The sequence below is a fragment of the Callionymus lyra genome, chromosome 3 (genome assembly GCF_982586985.1).
Source record: "Callionymus lyra chromosome 3, fCalLyr1.hap1.1, whole genome shotgun sequence".
Taxonomy (NCBI): Eukaryota; Metazoa; Chordata; class Actinopteri; order Syngnathiformes; family Callionymidae; genus Callionymus; species Callionymus lyra.
The window spans coordinates 6,883,841-6,904,007 of NC_141820.1; the positions used below are offsets into that span (position 1 = coordinate 6,883,841).

At 38.4% G+C, this 20,167-nt stretch overlaps 2 protein-coding genes across 2 annotated transcripts in view; one reads left to right on the forward strand and one right to left on the reverse strand.

Annotated features, from left to right (window-relative positions):
* The first annotated feature begins 517 nt into the window (after positions 1-517).
* Positions 518-16,037, forward strand: pip4p2 (phosphatidylinositol-4,5-bisphosphate 4-phosphatase 2). The gene is made up of 7 exons (XM_087786257.1): positions 518-726; positions 2,330-2,478; positions 4,476-4,582; positions 4,642-4,765; positions 4,858-4,910; positions 12,171-12,261; positions 13,041-16,037. The coding sequence occupies exons 1-7, from the start codon at positions 630-632 to the stop codon at positions 13,182-13,184; spliced, it is 765 nt and encodes a 254-aa protein (XP_087642383.1). The 5' UTR covers positions 518-629; the 3' UTR covers positions 13,185-16,037.
* Positions 16,033-20,167, reverse strand: part of necab1 (N-terminal EF-hand calcium binding protein 1) — a 49,011-nt gene continuing 44,876 nt past the window's right edge. Inside the window, exons 11-13 of the mRNA XM_087786255.1 lie at positions 19,963-20,040; positions 17,892-17,983; positions 16,033-17,285 (exon numbers count right to left, since the gene is read on the reverse strand). Of these exons, the coding sequence (XP_087642381.1) occupies positions 17,257-17,285; positions 17,892-17,983; positions 19,963-20,040 (199 nt within the window). The 3' untranslated portion in view covers positions 16,033-17,256. The remainder of the gene's footprint in view (positions 17,286-17,891; positions 17,984-19,962; positions 20,041-20,167) is intronic.

Sequence of the window (20,167 nt, forward strand, 5' to 3'; positions counted from 1 at the left end):
ATCCATCCATCCATCCATCCATCCATCCATCCATCCATCCATCCATCCATCCATCTCTCTCTATCCATCCATAAATGCATCCATCCATCCATCCATAATTCCATCCATAATTCCATCTATTTATGCATCCATCCATTCATCCACCCACCCACCCATCCATCCATCCATCCATCCATCCATCCATCCATCCATCTCTCTCTATCCATCCATAAATGCATCCATCCATCCATCCATAATTCCATCCATAATTCCATCTATTTATGCATCCATCCATCCATCCATCCACCCACCCATCCATCCATCCATCCATCCATCCATCCATCTCTCTCTATCCATCCATAAATGCATCCATCCATCCATCCATAATTCCATCCATAATTCCATCTATTTATGCATCCATCCATCCATCCATCCACCCACCCACCCATCCATCCATCCATCCATGGGGGCGTGTCCTCGGGCGGAGCTCCTCCTCCTCCGGGCCTCCGTCACTGACCGGCTCCTCTGACCGGAGAAACCGAGCGACGACGAAGCTGCTGCTGCCGATGATCCTCAGATCTGGATGAAGACTCGCCTCTCCTCCTCTTCCTCCTCCTCCTCCACCACCTCCTCCTCGCGATCCTGACGTCATGGCCTCCGACGGCGAGGACGAGCGATCCCCGCTCCTGTCGACCCCCAACCCCGCCAGCGCACCCCCGTACCCGCCGGACCCCAGCAGCCCGCGAGGTAAACACGTCCACCCGGGCTCCTGCTCGAGAGAGAGGCCCGAACAACAACACGACTCGCCGCAGAAATGCATCGCGATGCATCGCTTGGCCTTCATCCATGTCTGTGGAAGAATCGCTGAAAACAACCGAAAATGCCGTCGATCGACTCACAGGAACATGAAGAAGAGAAGAGCTTTAGTGCAGCTGCGAATATTCACTTTATGAATCCTTCATCCTAGCAATACATCCAGGGACTGTTTCGTATTTATTCCAAGTGTTTATGCTAAAATACATGTGTTGACAGTTTATGTGACGCGTCTCCGTCAAGACGACAAAGAGCGTTTATCTGCGAGAAACATTCATCCTGTCGAGCCTCGGAGCATGACTCGGCGTTTGATTGAACGTCCTGGATGGTTTGAAAGCAAGTTTTACTACTGCCCGTGAACGCACCAGTGCAAGTGTATGACTTTTACATGATCTTATCTAAAAAATTATTATTGACTTCGAGAATTATTTTCATTACTATTATTATTATTATTATTATTATTATTATTATTATTATTATTATTATTTGATTCTATTCAGTTATCAGTTTTTTTTCTCTGGAATTTTATATAAATATAACTTATTTTGATTTATTGAATCAGTGCATTTTATTCCATCCAACAATTTCTTGGATCTTATCCAAGCTGCATAAAATGAGAATATTCGAACAACCCTGAAGATTTTCAAAACTACTGGTTTTCTTAAAAACATAAGCAGGGATGGAAAGAATTTACTATATTGACTTATTCTATTTGGAACGTATGTTTGGTTTCAATCTGATCGATTTTCAACTGTAATCAAATAATTTTTAACTATAATCAAATAATTTTCAACTGTAATCAAACAATTTTCAACTATAATCAAACAATTTTTAACTATAATCAAACAATTTTTAACTATAATCAAATAATTTTCAACTATAATCAAACAATTTTCAACTAGAATCAAACAATTTTTAACTATAATCAAACAATTTTCAACTATAATCAAATAATTTTCAACTATAATCAAACATTTTTTAACTATAATCAAACTATTTTTATCTATAATCAAACAATTTTCTACTAGAATCAAACAATTTTCAACTATATTTCAACTATAATAAAATATTTTTTAACAATAATCCAACAATTTTCAACTAAAATCAAACAATTTTCAACTGTAATCAAACAATTTTCAACTATAATCAAACAATTTTCAACTATAATCAAACAATCAATACAGAACCGTGATATACTCTAGTTCACTACTTTTATAAAATATATCAACAAAATGCTAAAATACATATACTGGCTATAAGTTGTTTTTTTTCTTAATCAGATAAAATGTCAATATTTCGATTGTGCGTAACAAGCTCAAGATCATTTATCTGATGATTTCACAAAGTCTTATTCAAGTTGTTCTGGTCCTGCTGATCAAAGACGTCTACGGAAGTAGAAAAGATGAGCAGAGAGAGAGAGAGAAGAAAGAACGAAAATCAATGATATCATGGTTCATGATGGCAGTAGGCTGCAACCCAGCAAGTGTCTCCACCCTCTGAACGCACGTGTGAACCTACGTTCTCTCTCCTGTCGCAGCTGAACTTCCTCCTCCTTACACGGCCATCGCCAGCCCGGACGCCGGCGGCGTCCCCGTCATCAACTGTCGCGTCTGCCAGTCGCTCATCAACCTGGACGGGAAGCTGCACCAGCACGTGGTCAAGTGCACCGTCTGCAACGAAGCTACGGTAGGTGGGCGTGTCCCCGCCCTGGTCGCCACGGTTACGCAGACGCGACTGAACCTCCTTGTGACTCAAATGAAATATCATTTGTTTTTGTCGAGGCTTAAGATATGTTTTCAAAGCCAGCTGATATGTATGTCAAATATTAAAAATTAAAATGTCAACATTTTCAAAATGGATTTGATGTAAAAAGATGAATTTTCAAAATCAAAACTATCATCGCAACATTTTTATGTTGAATTCAAAAGGCTGGGAATTTAAAAATATTGAGTTTAAAACATTTATAATATTTGGATTTATTATTTTAAACTATATTTGTAAAAAAAAACAGCATTAATTTGGAAATTATTACAATTTAAAATGATTGTTTATTCATTCATATAAATAAATTATTTAAAAACCCCAATACAATTCCAACCTTTCAAAATACAACGTCTGAATTCAATTTTAATTAAAAAAAACAAAAACATTTTGTTTCAAATAAACTTCAACTCATCAGTCTTGATTAAAAAGTACATTTGACTATAACATGTCAAATAATGTGTTTTAATTAAGATGCAGTGAAGAACACGAAAGACACCAAAGTGATGACGATAAATCCAGGAACTCTAGGGAACAGTGTTAGCACCGTTCGTCTTTCACTGCACACTGCAGACTTCCAACACCTGTCTCCCACCAGTCACCTGCAAAAGTTCTCGGACGACTCCGCCATCGTCGGCCTCATTAAGGACGGGGATGATGGGTCGTACCGGGGACTTGTCCAGGACTTTGTTGACTGGTGCCTGGAAAACCACCTCCAGATCAACTCCAGCAAAACTAAGGAGTTGATTGTGGATTTCCGGCGGTGTCCCTCCATCTCCCCCTCACCACTGAACGTCCGGGGACAGGACATTGAGATTGTCACGTCTTACAAGTTTCTGGGTGTTCACCTCAACAACCGCCTGGACTGGGTGGATAACACTGCTGCTCTTTTTAAAAAAGGGCGGAGTAGACTCTACCTGCTCCGGAGTTTGACGTCGTTTGGTGTCCGGGGGCCACTCCTGAAGTCATTCTATGACTCAGTAGTGGCCTCTGCCATCTTCAACGGTGTGGTCTGCTGGGGGAGCAGCATGACAGCAAAGGGTAGGGCTAAACTGGACAGCCTTATTAAGAAGGCTGGTTACATCCTAGGGCGCCCCCTGGATCCTGTGGAGGAAGTGTCTGGGAGTAGGATACAGAGCAAGCTGGCCTCCATGAGGAGGAACTTAACTCACCCTCTCCAGCACACACTGAGGGCATTGAGGAGCTCCATCAGTGATAGGATGCTCCATCCCAGGTGTGTGAGGGAGAGGTACCGCAGGTCCTTCCTCCCTACTGCCATCAGACTCCACAACAAGAACACACCAAGATAATTATTTAACTGCACCTTTCTTGTTATTTTTGTAAATATGTTGTATATATAATATGGTGCAGATTTATCTTTTATTCTATTTAGATTTTTTTCATTTTATTTTTATTTCTGGGTGTTTTTTATTTTTTGTATAATGCTCTGCTGTTTAAACCGAATTTCCCCTCGCGGGACAAATAAAGGATTCTGATTCTGATTCTGAAATCCAAGATATTTAATCAAGAAAAATGTATTTATTGATTTTAAAAAATGTAGAAAAGAACACATCTTATTGGATTTTATACACGACATAAACAGCCACGACACGGCACTTCTTTTCAAATCATAAAACAAACTGAACATTTTGTCCGGCAAACAGAATTGAATCCACGTAAAAAAAGTCAATCCCATGAGCCATTGCAAGACTTTGGGTTCTCGGAGCCTGAGCTGTTGCCTCGTGTCTTCCAAGTGACTTTTTAGGATTTATTAGTGAACATTAAATTCGTTTAAATAATAAAATCATCGAAGCTTTAAATACATGTTTATCCTCGATGTCACTGTTCATATTTGGCCTTGTAAATAAAGCTCTATTGAAAGGATCTGCGTCACGTTGAGGATCTGATTGTCTGTCCGGCAGCCGATCAAGAACCCGCCCACGGGGAAGAAGTACGTGAGGTGTCCCTGCAACTGCCTGCTCATCTGTAAAGACACGTCGCGCAGGATAGGATGTCCTCGGCCGAACTGGTAACTGCTTCCACGGTTCCACGTCCGCCGTTACTGAGTCGCACTTCCTGCGCCCGCAGCAGACGCATCATCAACCTGAGCCCGGTCATGGTGATCCCGGAGGAGCAACCGGCTCAGCCGGCGCTGCCGATCCAGCTGGAGGGCATGAGGGTGGTCTGCGGTCACTGCGGCAACACTTTCCTGGTGCGTGGACTTCAGGTTCCACCTGCAGCTCTCGGATCGTGAGGACGAGTTTGTGAGTCTAAGATCCGTCTGTGATGTGTTCTTGTCTTCAGTGGATGGAGCTTCGCTTCAACACACTCGCCAAGTGTCCTCACTGCAAGAAGATGTGAGTAAACGTCCGTTTGTATCCACTTGTTTCTTCACCACCTACTGGATTCCATAGTATTCCAAGTCATCGAGTGAATGCTTTTAAAACAGCAGCATTGAGATCCTTTCTTGCTTCTCACCTACACTTTGAGCCGCTTCTCCTCCCACAAATTTTATCCGATTTGAACCGTTCATACTTTTATCAATTCAGCTCGTTCCCGAAAGGCTTTGTTCTAGCTTTCTTTTATCTCTTCCACGCTTTCTTTTATTTCTCTTTTTCTACCCCATTCATTTCAATGGAGAAAATCTTCAATTCATGTTTCAGCTCATTACACTTTGAACTACTACTTCCACTACTACTTCTACTACTAATACTAGTACTACTTCTACTTTTACTACTACTTCCACTACTAATACTACTACTACTTCTACTTTTACTACTAATTCCACTTCTACTTCCACTACTACTTCTACTACTAATACTACTACTACTTCTACTTTTACTACTACTTCCACTACTAATACTACTACTACTTCTACTTTTACTACTAATTCCACTTCTACTTCCACTACTACTTCCACTACTAATACTACTACTACTTCTACTTTTACTACTAATTCCACTTCTACTTCTACTACTAATACTACTACTACTTTTACTTTTACTTCTAATTCCACTAGTACTTCCACTACTACTTCTACTACTAATACTTCTACTACTTCTACTTTTACTACTAATTCCACTAGTACTTCCACTACTACTTCTACTACTAATACTACTACTACTTCTAATTTTATTACTAATTCCACTACTACTTCTACTATTAATACTACTACTACTTCTACTTTTACTACCAATTCCACTACTACTACTACTTCAAATGTTACTACTAATTCTACTTCTACTTTTACTTTTCTACTACTTCTAATTGTACTACTAATTCCAATTCCTCTAATTTTACTACTAATTCCACTAAACTACTAATTCCACCACTTCCGCATTTACTACTTATTCAAATTCTTCTACTTTAACTACTAATTCCGCTACTACTTTTATGTTTCTACTACTTCTACTTTAACTCCTAATTCCACTACTACTTTTATTTTTCTACTAATTCTACTTTTACTACTCATTCCACTACTACTTCTGTTTTTACTACTAATTCACATTCTTCTAATTTTACTACTTATTCTACTACTACTTCTACATTTACTACTAATTCCACTTCTTCTACTTTTACTACTAGTTCCACTACTACTTCCATTTTACTCGATTTAATTATATTATGGGATGTTTACAGATTCAGCAGAGTCAGCATTCACACTGCATTTTCTTCTGGAAATGCAAGTTTTCTAGTTTAATGATCTCTTAACATATATTAATGTAACTTTACTATTGATTCTTTTTAAAAAAAAAAATTTTTTACATTCTTTTCATATTAAAAAAATGATTTCTTTGTAACTTTATGTAATTTCTTTAAGTTGATCAATTGTTTTTAGTAAGAATACAAAATATTATAATGCATGTTCTGAATGTACTTCAAGATAAAATACTGTGAGTCAGAGCGGAAACTCAGATAATAAAATACATGAATTAATAAAAAAAAAACAAAAAAAAAACATAAACATTGTTTTTACTATTTAAAAAAAAAAGAAGTATCTATTTCTATTGTAAATCAGTAATTTGCTAGTTATATGCATTTCAAAGTTTTATTTTAGTCGCCAAACTTTTAAAACATGTATATTTAGTATTATTATCATATGATATTATGGCACGCTGAGAAAAAAGTTAATATATATGAATATACTTATTATACTAGTATAATTATGAGTATTTTAGTGACAATGGTTTTGTATTTAAACACAAAAATGCTCTTCCATGATTTGTAATAATAAACCAAGAAATATTCAAGTATTTTGAGTTTGTTCTTCATGATTGCGTCGACATACCGTTGTTATTTTGGTTATATTTGTATTATTTAACTACGCCGGCTCGGAAGTGCCAAACAAATGTGCTTTTAGTTAACTTAGATTAACTCTCTAGTTAATGCATCACAACAATATTTTGATAAAATCCTTTCTGTCATTTATTCAAGTAGTTTTTTGGTAGTAATATTATACAAGATATTGTATATTTTAGTTCTGTTGAAATGATTCAAAGTACATTCTCAATATATTTTCTGTACTGAGAACCGTTGAAGTGGAGCAGATTCATTCTGCATGTGAAGACGTGGAGAAGTCATGTGACCTCTTGTTAGTGATTCCTGAAGAATGTGTGAGTCGAGTCACACGAGGTTCATGTGACTCGACTCAGGGGGTTTAGAACTGATGCTGCTCTTGGACGTTTTGTCAACAAAGTCATGTGAGCAAAGTTTTAAGTAAGTAAGTCATTATTTGTAAAGATCTTTCTTAGACCAGGGTCACAAACAATACACAACAAAACAATACAAAGTTAAAATATATACTTTAAAAGGTCAAGACAACATAGAGACAAACACATCAGCAACAAGAAAGTTAAAAAAAGCATAAATAAAAATGTCTTAAGATGTTTCTTGAAGGAGTCAGTAGATCATCAAACACACATGTTTCTTGAAGGAGTCAGTAGATCATCAAACACACATGTTTCTTGAAGGAGTCAGTAGATCATCAAACACAGATGTTTCTTGAAGGAGTCAGTAGATCATCAAACACACAGATGTTTCTTGAAGGAGTCAGTAGATCATCAAACACAGATGTTTCTTGAAGGAGTCAGTAGATCATCAAACACAGATGTTTCTTGAAGGAGTCAGTAGATCATCAAACACAGATGTTACTTGAAGGAGTCAGTAGATCATCAAACACAGATGTTTCTTGAAGGAGTCAGTAGATCATCAAACACAGATGTTTCTTGAAGGAGTCAGTAGATCATCAAACACACAGATGTTTCTTGAAGGAGTCAGTAGATCATCAAACACACAGATGTTTCTTGAAGGAGTCAGTAGATCATCAAACACAGATGTTTCTTGAAGGAGTCAGTAGATCATCAAACACAGATGTTTCTTGAAGGAGTCAGTAGATCATCAAACACACAGATGTTTCTTGAAGGAGTCAGTAGATCATCAAACACAGATGTTTCTTGAAGGAGTCAGTAGATCATCAAACACAGATGTTTCTTGAAGGAGTCAGTAGATCATCAAACACACAGATGTTTCTTGAAGGAGTCAGTAGATCATCAAACACAGATGTTTCTTGAAGTAGTCAGTAGATCATCAAACACAGAGATGTTTCTTGAAGGAGTCAGTAGATCATCAAACACAGATGTTTCTTGAAGGAGTCAGTAGATCATCAAACACACATGTTTCTTGAAGGAGTCAGTAGATCATCAAACACACATGTTTCTTGAAGGAGTCAGTAGATCATCAAACACAGATGTTTCTTGAAGGAGTCAGTAGATCATCAAACACACATGTTTCTTGAAGGAGTCAGTAGATCATCAAACACAGATGTTTCTTGAAGGAGTCAGTAGATCATCAAACACAGATGTTTCTTGAAGGAGTCAGTAGATCATCAAACACAGATGTTACTTGAAGGAGTCAGTAGATCATCAAACACAGATGTTTCTTGAAGGAGTCAGTAGATCATCAAACACAGATGTTTCTTGAAGGAGTCAGTAGATCATCAAACACACAGATGTTTCTTGAAGGAGTCAGTAGATCATCAAACACACAGATGTTTCTTGAAGGAGTCAGTAGATCATCAAACACAGATGTTTCTTGAAGGAGTCAGTAGATCATCAAACACAGATGTTTCTTGAAGGAGTCAGTAGATCATCAAACACACAGATGTTTCTTGAAGGAGTCAGTAGATCATCAAACACAGATGTTTCTTGAAGGAGTCAGTAGATCATCAAACACAGATGTTTCTTGAAGGAGTCAGTAGATCATCAAACACACAGATGTTTCTTGAAGGAGTCAGTAGATCATCAAACACAGATGTTTCTTGAAGGAGTCAGTAGATCATCAAACACAGAGATGTTTCTTGAAGGAGTCAGTAGATCATCAAACACAGATGTTTCTTGAAGGAGTCAGTAGATCATCAAACACAGATGTTTCTTGAAGGAGTCAGTAGATCATCAAACACACATGTTTCTTGAAGGAGTCAGTAGATCATCAAACACAGATGTTTCTTGAAGGAGTCAGTAGATCATCAAACACAGATGTTTCTTGAAGGAGTCAGTAGATCATCAAACACAGATGTTTCTTGAAGGAGTCAGTAGATCATCAAACACAGAGATGTTTCTTGAAGGAGTCAGTAGATCATCAAACACAGATGTTTTTGAAGGCATCAGTAGGTCATCAAACACAGATGTTTCTTGAAGGAGTCAGTAGATCATCAAACACAGATGTTTCTTGAAGGAGTCAGTAGATCATCAAACACAGAGATGTTTCTTGAAGGAGTCAGTAGATCATCAAACACAGATGTTTCTTGAAGGAGTCAGTAGATCATCAAACACACAGATGTTTCTTGAAGGAGTCAGTAGATCATCAAACACACATGTTTCTTGAAGGAGTCAGTAGATCATCAAACACAGATGTTTCTTGAAGGAGTCAGTAGATCATCAAACACAGATGTTTTTGAAGGCGTCAGTAGATCATCAAACACAGAGATGTTTCTTGAAGGAGTCAGTAGATCATCAAACACAGATGTTTCTTGAAGGAGTCAGTAGATCATCAAACACACAGATGTTTCTTGAAGGAGTCAGTAGATCATCAAACACACAGATGTTTCTTGAATGAGTCAGTAGATCATCAAACACAGATGTTTCTTGAAGGAGTCAGTAGATCATCAAACACAGATGTTTCTTGAAGGAGTCAGTAGATCATCAAACACACAGATGTTTCTTGAAGGAGTCAGTAGATCATCAAACACAGATGTTTCTTGAAGGAGTCAGTAGATCATCAAACACAGATGTTTCTTGAAGGAGTCAGTAGATCATCAAACACACAGATGTTTCTTGAAGGAGTCAGTAGATCATCAAACACAGATGTTTCTTGAAGTAGTCAGTAGATCATCAAACACAGAGATGTTTCTTGAAGGAGTCAGTAGATCATCAAACACAGATGTTTCTTGAAGGAGTCAGTAGATCATCAAACACACATGTTTCTTGAAGGAGTCAGTAGATCATCAAACACACATGTTTCTTGAAGGAGTCAGTAGATCATCAAACACAGATGTTTCTTGAAGGAGTCAGTAGATCATCAAACACACATGTTTCTTGAAGGAGTCAGTAGATCATCAAACACAGATGTTTCTTGAAGGAGTCAGTAGATCATCAAACACAGATGTTTCTTGAAGGAGTCAGTAGATCATCAAACACAGATGTTACTTGAAGGAGTCAGTAGATCATCAAACACAGATGTTTCTTGAAGGAGTCAGTAGATCATCAAACACAGATGTTTCTTGAAGGAGTCAGTAGATCATCAAACACACAGATGTTTCTTGAAGGAGTCAGTAGATCATCAAACACACAGATGTTTCTTGAAGGAGTCAGTAGATCATCAAACACAGATGTTTCTTGAAGGAGTCAGTAGATCATCAAACACAGATGTTTCTTGAAGGAGTCAGTAGATCATCAAACACACAGATGTTTCTTGAAGGAGTCAGTAGATCATCAAACACAGATGTTTCTTGAAGGAGTCAGTAGATCATCAAACACAGATGTTTCTTGAAGGAGTCAGTAGATCATCAAACACACAGATGTTTCTTGAAGGAGTCAGTAGATCATCAAACACAGATGTTTCTTGAAGGAGTCAGTAGATCATCAAACACAGAGATGTTTCTTGAAGGAGTCAGTAGATCATCAAACACAGATGTTTCTTGAAGGAGTCAGTAGATCATCAAACACACATGTTTCTTGAAGGAGTCAGTAGATCATCAAACACACATGTTTCTTGAAGGAGTCAGTAGATCATCAAACACAGATGTTTCTTGAAGGAGTCAGTAGATCATCAAACACACATGTTTCTTGAAGGAGTCAGTAGATCATCAAACACAGATGTTTCTTGAAGGAGTCAGTAGATCATCAAACACAGATGTTTCTTGAAGGAGTCAGTAGATCATCAAACACAGAGATGTTTCTTGAAGGAGTCAGTAGATCATCAAACACAGATGTTTTTGAAGGCATCAGTAGATCATCAAACACAGATGTTTCTTGAAGGAGTCAGTAGATCATCAAACACAGATGTTTCTTGAAGGAGTCAGTAGATCATCAAACACAGAGATGTTTCTTGAAGGAGTCAGTAGATCATCAAACACAGATGTTTCTTGAAGGAGTCAGTAGATCATCAAACACAGATGTTTCTTGAAGGAGTCAGTAGATCATCAAACACACATGTTTCTTGAAGGAGTCAGTAGATCATCAAACACAGATGTTTCTTGAAGGAGTCAGTAGATCATCAAACACAGATGTTTTTGAAGGCGTCAGTAGATCATCAAACACAGAGATGTTTCTTGAAGGAGTCAGTAGATCATCAAACACAGAGATGTTTCTTGAAGGAGTCAGTAGATCATCAAACACAGATGTTTCTTGAAGGAGTCAGTAGATCATCAAACACAGATGTTTCTTGAAGGAGTCAGTAGATCATCAAACACAGAGATGTTTCTTGAAGGAGTCAGTAGATCATCAAACACAGAGATGTTTTTTGAAGGAGTCAGTAGATCATCAAACACAGAGATGTTTCTTGAAGGAGTCAGTAGATCATCAAACACAGATGTTTCTTGAAGGAGTCAGTAGATCATCAAACACAGATGTTTCTTGAAGGAGTCAGTAGATCATCAAACACAGATGTTTCTTGAAGAAGTCAGTAGATCATCAAACACATGTTTCTTGAAGGAGTCAGTAGATCATCAAACACAGATGTTTCTTGAAGGAGTCAGTAGATCATCAAACACAGATGTTTCTTGAAGGAGTCAGTAGATCATCAAACACAGATGTTTCTTGAAGGAGTCAGTAGATCATCAAACACAGAGATGTTTCTTGAAGGAGTCAGTAGATCATCAAACACAGAGGGAGAGGAAGAGCAACAGCCTGAAAGGATTTCTTCTAATTTTTCTTAATATTTATCCTGAAAGAAACTGGCAGATAATGCAGAGTTTTAAGGATCGTGGAAATGTGAGTTCTCCTACTGGAGCGGTCTATTTTAGTAACAATGTTTATAACTTACTGACACAGTTTTTTTCTACTATTCTACCTTGTTTTTGCTGTCAAGTACTTGCTTAATATTCATTCATTGTTTTGCAGATCATCTGTGGGAAGTGCGCTCCCTAGGAGGCGCTGTTGCGCTTACATCACCATTGGCTTGATTTGTATTTTCATTGGAGTGGGTCTGACTGTAAGTAGAACAATTTGAAATAACATATTTAGCTCCTTTTCTCATATATTTTGACGTCCATGATACACAATGATCCATAAGATTATGACCCTGGAACATGTCTTTGTGAATTTGTAAAGTTGTATCTTTGCACTGCTCGTTATAAATGTGTCTGATAATAAATATAAAGTTAAATAGCTTTTATTATTTTTGTGTAACATGAACAATCTGCAAAATCTACGTTAAGTCTCATTTAATACGATGCTAATAAGCTACATGCTAATAAGAGACATTTATTTCAGTTCATGTAATTCGGCTGCAATCCACCAGGGGGCTCTAATTCTCTATTTAAACTATTTAACAAACTTTTAAACTAAATTTACGATTTATAAAACTAATATACAAACTCTGAAACATATTTACAAACATTTAAACAAATTCACAAATGTTTAAAGACATTTACAAAATCCTGAAATATTTTCAATTTCCACAGACTCATGAAACAAATTTCAAACTATTGAAACATTTTTACGATCCCTGAAATGAATCTACAAACTCTTAACAATATTTACAATATACTGATTTATTTATTTTTTAACCGTAAAATAGAATAAATTCCTGAAAGACATTTTACAAACTATTGGAAGTATATGGTTATGGATGGAAAAGTATTTACTCAGAAAACCCCTAAAACAATTGTAATACTTCCAGTGTTTTTGGACGTGTTTGTTTAAGAATTGTGGACATGTGTGTAAAAGAAAAACCTTCTTATAGTTTGTGATGTGATGTCTGTCTTTCAGGTCGGGACTCGAGACTTCGCTAACCGCTACAATGCTACCTACGTGTCGTGGGCCTTGGCCTACCTGCTGGGCCTCATCTGTCTGATCCGGGCGTGTTACTGGGGGGTGATCAAAGTCAGTTACCCTGAGAACAGCTTCGCCTAGAAGAGTCTTGCAAGAGCGTGTGAGCTTCTCCGTGAGTGTGAATGTCGCGAAAAATTCCCATTTCAGCTGAATTCATACATCGTGATCAACGTGTGGACGTTCGAGCTTGAACCTGAAAAATATGACTTTTTCAACTAATTTAATAATTTATTGAAGGTTTTAAACACGAGTGAACAGATTTTTATCAAAATCTTCATTTCTCTGACAATAATTCATTCGTTTTGAAGTTGACACCATGATTAAAGGGAGGGTAGGTGATCTTAGAAAACAGTTTGTGTTGAAAGTCCAATCTTCTTTCTTCAGACACCTGAAGTCACACCTGTTGCTGGGCAGCATAGTATCATTCTGACTAGAAGGTGCACTTAGAGTCCTTTAATTCTTTGTAAAATTGATAGTTGTGTATTAATACAGGGTTTACTTAATGACCTTTACAGTATTTTCGGTGGTACGTCGGGCTTGAAAATTTGTATAAACTCGGCTTTGGTAAGGAGTACTACTCTGTGAGTCTATGAAGTATTACTCCACTAGACTTCGTAGTATTACTCTACGAGGCTATAAAGTATTACTCCGCAAGTCCTCATAGTATTACTTCACGAGGCTATGAAGTATTACTCCACTAGACTTTGTAGTATTACTCTGCGAGGCTATGAAGTATTACTCCACTAGACTTCGTAGTATTACTCTGGGAGGCTATGAAGTATTACTCCGCAAGGCTTCATAGTATTACTCTGCGAGTCTATGAAGTATTACTTTGTGAGCTATCTATTATTACTTAACACGGCTCTGTAGTATTACTTTGCAAAGCTCCATAGTATTACTTCGTGAGGCTCCATAGTATTAGTACTCAATAAAGTTATACCTGACCTAACCTAACCTAACCTACTTAAGTCTATGAAGTATTACTTTGCGAAATGTTGTTAAAACTTCTCCAGAAAAAACCTCTTCTACCTTCGATAGTCTTAAATAAGTAACAGAAAGTCTTAACTCAAAAGCTCAGTTTACTCCTCGACTACTGCGTTTAAATTTTGTGATTATATTCCTGGTTAATTCATCAACATGTTGTTGCGTCTATAGTTTATTTTCCAATGTTTTCAATGTCGTTCGCACGAGGACACGTCATGCTATACATTTTAAGATACTAACTGAAAGCTAACGCTGCCCAGCACGTCCGACGTCCTCCAATACTACTGATCCTTGAATCGACGGATTTAAAGTGAGTTTTGAAATGTTTAGTCGCGACATTTGACGACATCCTTGGATCGAACAAGTGTCACGTGTTTACAGGAAGAGACGATCAGAACAGAGCTACGAACTGGGACCAAATCAGAGTCGTAAATGATTTGTCAAACCAAAACCTACGTGCATTTCTTACCACCGTTGAACAAAGATACTCCAATGAAACAACTGCTTTACTGACCGCACCTGATTCTGTTGTTGTTCTGCTGCTAGTTTGAGTCCCATGGCGGCAATTTTGAAATGTTGGTCAACACAGGACAGATTTGATTTTGTCCCTGAAGAAAATGTTTCATCACGAATTGAGAGACATTGACGGTTGTTTTGCGGAAAAAGTCAAATTCCTGGATCATGTTATTAGAACATATGTATCAAACCCAAAGCCCAGAGGCCAAATCCAGCCTTTTAAATACATGCATGTGGCCCACCGCGTGGTTTGCTTGAAATTTTAAGTAGATTAATGTACAAAAAGATGTTACGATGATAAAGGAGGACAAACACAAATATCCTAAAGATATATTGAGCTTCCAATAATAAAAAAATATATGTATCGCAATCCGACTAGGAGTGTGTGACATAATAGTAGAATTGTTGTAGTATTTACAGACCACATGACTCTTGACAAAGTCGTAACTACTTTCATTTGTTTTCAAACCAAAATATGTCCAAACATCAGCTTTAAAAGCGGCTGGACTTACTGTATCCTCTCGTCCTCAGTCATCGCCGGGCTCTCATTCTTCCTTAAGATCCGTAGGAGGTAATGACTGCTGCCATCTTGAGGCCGGGGGTTTAATAGCAGCACAGAAATGAGTGCTGTGAATATTTAGTTTCAAATTATTTTATTTTTAACACACTGTATTGAAATATAAACCACAAAAGAACGATACAAATAACTAAAAAATATGATTTTGACAAAGTGTTGTTGAATATTGATACAGTATTATGAAAAAATATATATCAGTGTAAGTAAGTAAGTAAGTAAGTAATATTTATTTATATAGCGCTTTTCGAGACCAGGTATCAATATTTCCTCACTCCCCCAAATCAGACTCTTTATTACTGTCAGGAAAAGTAAAGTAAATATACATTTTCTACTTTACATTACTCTGTATTTTTGAGTCGGACGATTTTCAAGGTCAGGTTTGTTGAAACAGTCCAGGAAGACAAAGTTGGATTTGACCTCTGCGTCGATTCAAGACCTCTTGTGGCGCTCTGAGGACTCCAGGGATCAGTTGATCCTGAATAACCGAGGACGGTGTAAGTCCCGTGAGCCGGGTTCAGGTGTAGACCTGGAAACTAAACTCCGTCCTAAAAGAATCATTCGAGTCGAGACTGAAGCGAAACTTTCTTGTTTTGTTTTTTTTCATGGTTTCTGAGGTGTCTTGAGTCTCTCACTGCTATAAAAGCTCGTCCGCCTGTTGGAATGTAAATGTACTCGACGTTCATCGCTGCCGTCTGACTCTCATGAGCTGAGCCAGAGGGCACTCGGTCATGTGACCTTGTTATGAATGTGATGATGAAAGTGTACATAGTTCAAACCCAAGACTGTAGTGCGATGATGACGACAACAAACTCTTTTTCAGATGATAATTTATCAATAAAATAAGAAACAAAACAGAATGATTGTGTTTTTTATTCTTACATTTGACACTGTTGTTTTTCAAACATGGTGATCTGGAAACAAAAGAACGGATCCAACAGTATTGCCGTACAAAAAACTAGATAAAAATACATTCACAGTTTGTTCAATACATAACTTTTCATAAATGAAAAAAATGCTAATGTACGAACATTTATTTACTTTTTAATTTACTACTACTACTTTTCTAATTCAGCGTTCTTTGTGAGTATTTCTCATTAATATTGTTACATTATTATCACATACAGTAAAAGGATATATATATAATTAATCAAGCAAAGATTATGATTAATTTAATTTTAAATGAGTAAAAAACATAATGTTATTATATACTATTTGACAAATGTGTTTTTATTATAATTGAATTATATTTTTTCTGATACTAATAAATCCAAATGACAATACGAACTTACATTTTTTTTTATACAACTTTTAGTTCAGTTCTATTATTCACGTCGACATAAGTCACGGTTTGTCACAATATTCATATTAATTCAGTGTTGTGTTTTCACTCTTTACTATAGTATTATTGTCTTTAAATAGATATCGATGTTTCTATTGTTGTATCTTAAATCTGGATCAATTTGTTTAAGTATTTTTAAATAATTTTTTTATCATTTCTCGTTGACTTATTCTTGAAAATTCCTTCAAAATAAATCGAAACTGAAACAGAAAAAATCACACACTTGACTTGACAATGAATCCAGTAAATGATTAAAGTAGAATTTATACTTTTATTTAATCCTAATTTGGTTCGTAACTCACGTTAAAAAATATCTTTGAAAAACCGATAATAAACAAAACTCTCCACCTGATGGCGCTAACTACACATTGATTTTGTACAACCTTTTCTAGCAACTCTTGACAGGAACAACAAAGAAGTTTTCAAATTAAACAGAAACACAAATATCGATGTTTTTATTCAGTCAAAGCAAATCTACACATGAGGAGAAGAATAATGATCTGCTGTCACTCACGCTGTTACGTCACACCCCCCCCCACCCCAACACACACGTGCTTATGATGACGCGTCAGAGACGTGACGTCAAGTATTACTCTACAACAGAGACACACTTGACTATAGTCCAGCTACAACATGGACGAACATGGAGACGAGTGACCTCAAGCTGTGTGTGTGCGTGTGCGTGTGCGTGTGCGTGTGCGTGTGCGTGGAGGAGAGGAAAGGTTGCCGGTGTGATTTCAGTTGTTGTTGAGCACCCACCAGGAGGCTGCGGAGAGAAAGCGGATCTCGAATTTAATTTAACGTTTCATCCGAGTTTAAATAAATACATTAAATCAAAAATGTTTGTTTCATTCGTTTTCCAAACCAAAACATGTCCAAACATCAGCTTCAAAAGCTGCTGGAGTCACTGTATCCTCTCGTCCTCAGTCATCGCAAGGATTTTATTCGGGGAGGACGTAGTGACTGCTGCCATCTAGAGGCCGTAGGTTTAATTACAACACAAAAATCAACAAACGCTGTGAATAAATTATTAATTAAAGTAAAATAAAGGGTAACAAGTAAGTAAGTAATTTTTATTTGTTAGCGCTTTTCCAGACCAGGGTCAGAAAGCGCTTAAACAATCAAAACAATATTCAATAAAGTATATACTTTAAAGGTCAAGATAACACTGAGAACATAACAGGAGATACAATTACTTTGTTTGTCATTCAATATAATAACAATATGAATATTCGTTAAATAAATGTGTTTATATGTATTTCATGAATAAATGTATCATATTTATAAATCAATAAAAAGGTAGTGACAGAGAAACGAGATGAAAAGATTCACAGTTGAACCTGTGAGGGAGAAGATCCCGAGTGAGTCTTACCAGGGACCAACATGGTGGTGATGGTCTCAGGGATCTCCAGGAAGTCCACGTTGGCCCTCTGGAAGGTCTTGCTGTAGTTGGTCTGCAGGTGGCTGCACAGACAACACACGGTCGTTTGTATCTGTTGTCAGATTTAAGTCTTATTTTAAGGGACACATTTGAACTCCTGACTTTAGGACAAGGTCTAAGATCCTTAGGACCAATTTGTTTCTCCGAGGTAATGTTTGAAACACAATCATGCTCAGTGAAAGAAGCCTGATAATTACTTACTTACACGAATAATGAAAGCTTTAAAATTAATTGATGAAAATTGAAAATTGCTTGATTATAGTTGAAAATAGTTTGAGGCACTGGCTCATCCAGACTTATTTGATGGGCCAGGATGACTTTCAAGCCTGCCAAGTCAAGGTCCATGGTGCTGAAGAGGGGGAAGGTGGTAGACAAGTTCCGGTTCTCAATTTCAGGAACGTTGATTCCGTCCATCACGGAGCAACCAGTCAAGAGCTTAGGAATGGTCTTTGACTAGAGCCTGAAGGACTCTGCTGCTATCCAGAAGTCTACCGAAGAGCTTGGAGGGCAGCTCACCAAGGTAGACAAGTCTGGTCTGCCTGTACTCCATACTCCCCAGAGTCCTGTGGCCTCTCCTTGTGTGTGCAGTCCCAGTAACAACGGTGGAATCCTTTGAAAAGAAGATCAGCAGCTTTCTGCGGAAATGGCTGGGCTTTCCTCGCAGCCTCAACAGAACTGCCCTGTATGGGACAAGCAACATCCTGCAGCTACCCTTCAGCGGGCTCACTGAAGAATTCAAGGTGGCACGCACGAGAGAAACCCTACAGTACAGAGACTCCAGGGACTTCAAGGTGTCATCAGCCGGATATTTAAGTGAGGACAGGAAGGAAGTGGAAGGCAGAAAAGGCAGTGGAGGTGGCTGAGTCACACCTTAGGCAAAAGGCGCTGGATGGGGCCGTGGCAACAGAGAGCGCAGGCCTGGGCTACTTCCAAAAGACCCAAGTAAGCCAGGCCAGGGGCAAAGAAACAGCTACTCCAGGAGGAGGTCCGAGCAGGCATGGAGGAAGAACGAGTGGGTAGGGCAGTGGGACTCCGTCAACAGGGGGCATGGACAAGATGGGAGGGCACATTGCAGCGCAAAGTCACCTTGGCAAACATCATGCTGGTAGACGTCCACCGGTTCCAAGTTCCTTGTGGCGGCAGTCTACAAATCCCTCTACAGCCAAGAAAACCTCCATGAGTGGGGGAAGAGGGAAACATCATCCTGCCCCCTTTGCTCCGGAACAGGCTCCCTGGAACATTTCCTCAGCAGTTGCCCAAAGTCTCTGGCTGATGATCCCAACCGTTGGTGCCATGACCAGGTTCTCAAAGCAGTTGCTGAGAGCATAGCCTCAGCCATCAGCACCAGCAATAAACATCATGCTCCAAAGAAGGCAATCTCCTTTGTCAAAGATGGAGTGAGACCAAGTGCTCGCCCACAGACGAAAACAGGACTCTTCCACACAGCCCCTGATTGGCAGCTGCACGTTGACCTAGGAAAACAACTGAGGTTACCCCAACACATTGTAACAACATCTCAACGGCCAGACATGATCATTATCTCAGAGGCTTTGAAACAATTGACCATGCTGCAGTTAACAGTGCCCTGGGAGGAGCCAATAGAGGAGGCCAATGAAAGGAAGCGCACCAAGTACAGGGACTTGGTGGAGGAGTGCGGGGGCAGGGGCTGGAAAACTTTCTACGAGTCCAAGTGGCTTTGGATGAAAGGGCGGATCCTTGGGTAGCTACTGGGATACAACCTGGGACCTGATCACCCTGGCTGGGTCGCCTAGACGAGGGTGTCTGATGTCACGAGACCCGAAACAACCAATGAATCAAGGATACATCACTGAGGATGTGTCCCAGTGCATCCAGGAGATGTATCTTTCAAGCAAGAAAATTGTTTGATTACAGTTTACATTTTTTTGATAAAAGTTGAAAATTGTTTGATTATAGTTGAAAATTCTTTGATTACAGTTGAATATTGTTGGATTACAGTTGAACCTGAACAACCATGACTTACTTCTTCCACACGTTGTTGTGCTCCCAAAATTCATAGAGCATGAATCTTGATTCACCCGCGAGCCGCTGAACTGTGATGCTGCGAGAAGACAAAGACAAGAGAGTCACGTGAGAGGACACTAGTCTAATTGGACTCTGTCCCCTGACGACCCCCCGCTGTTAATTGACTGTCACACTGATGGCCTGAGACCGATGACGTGTTTCCA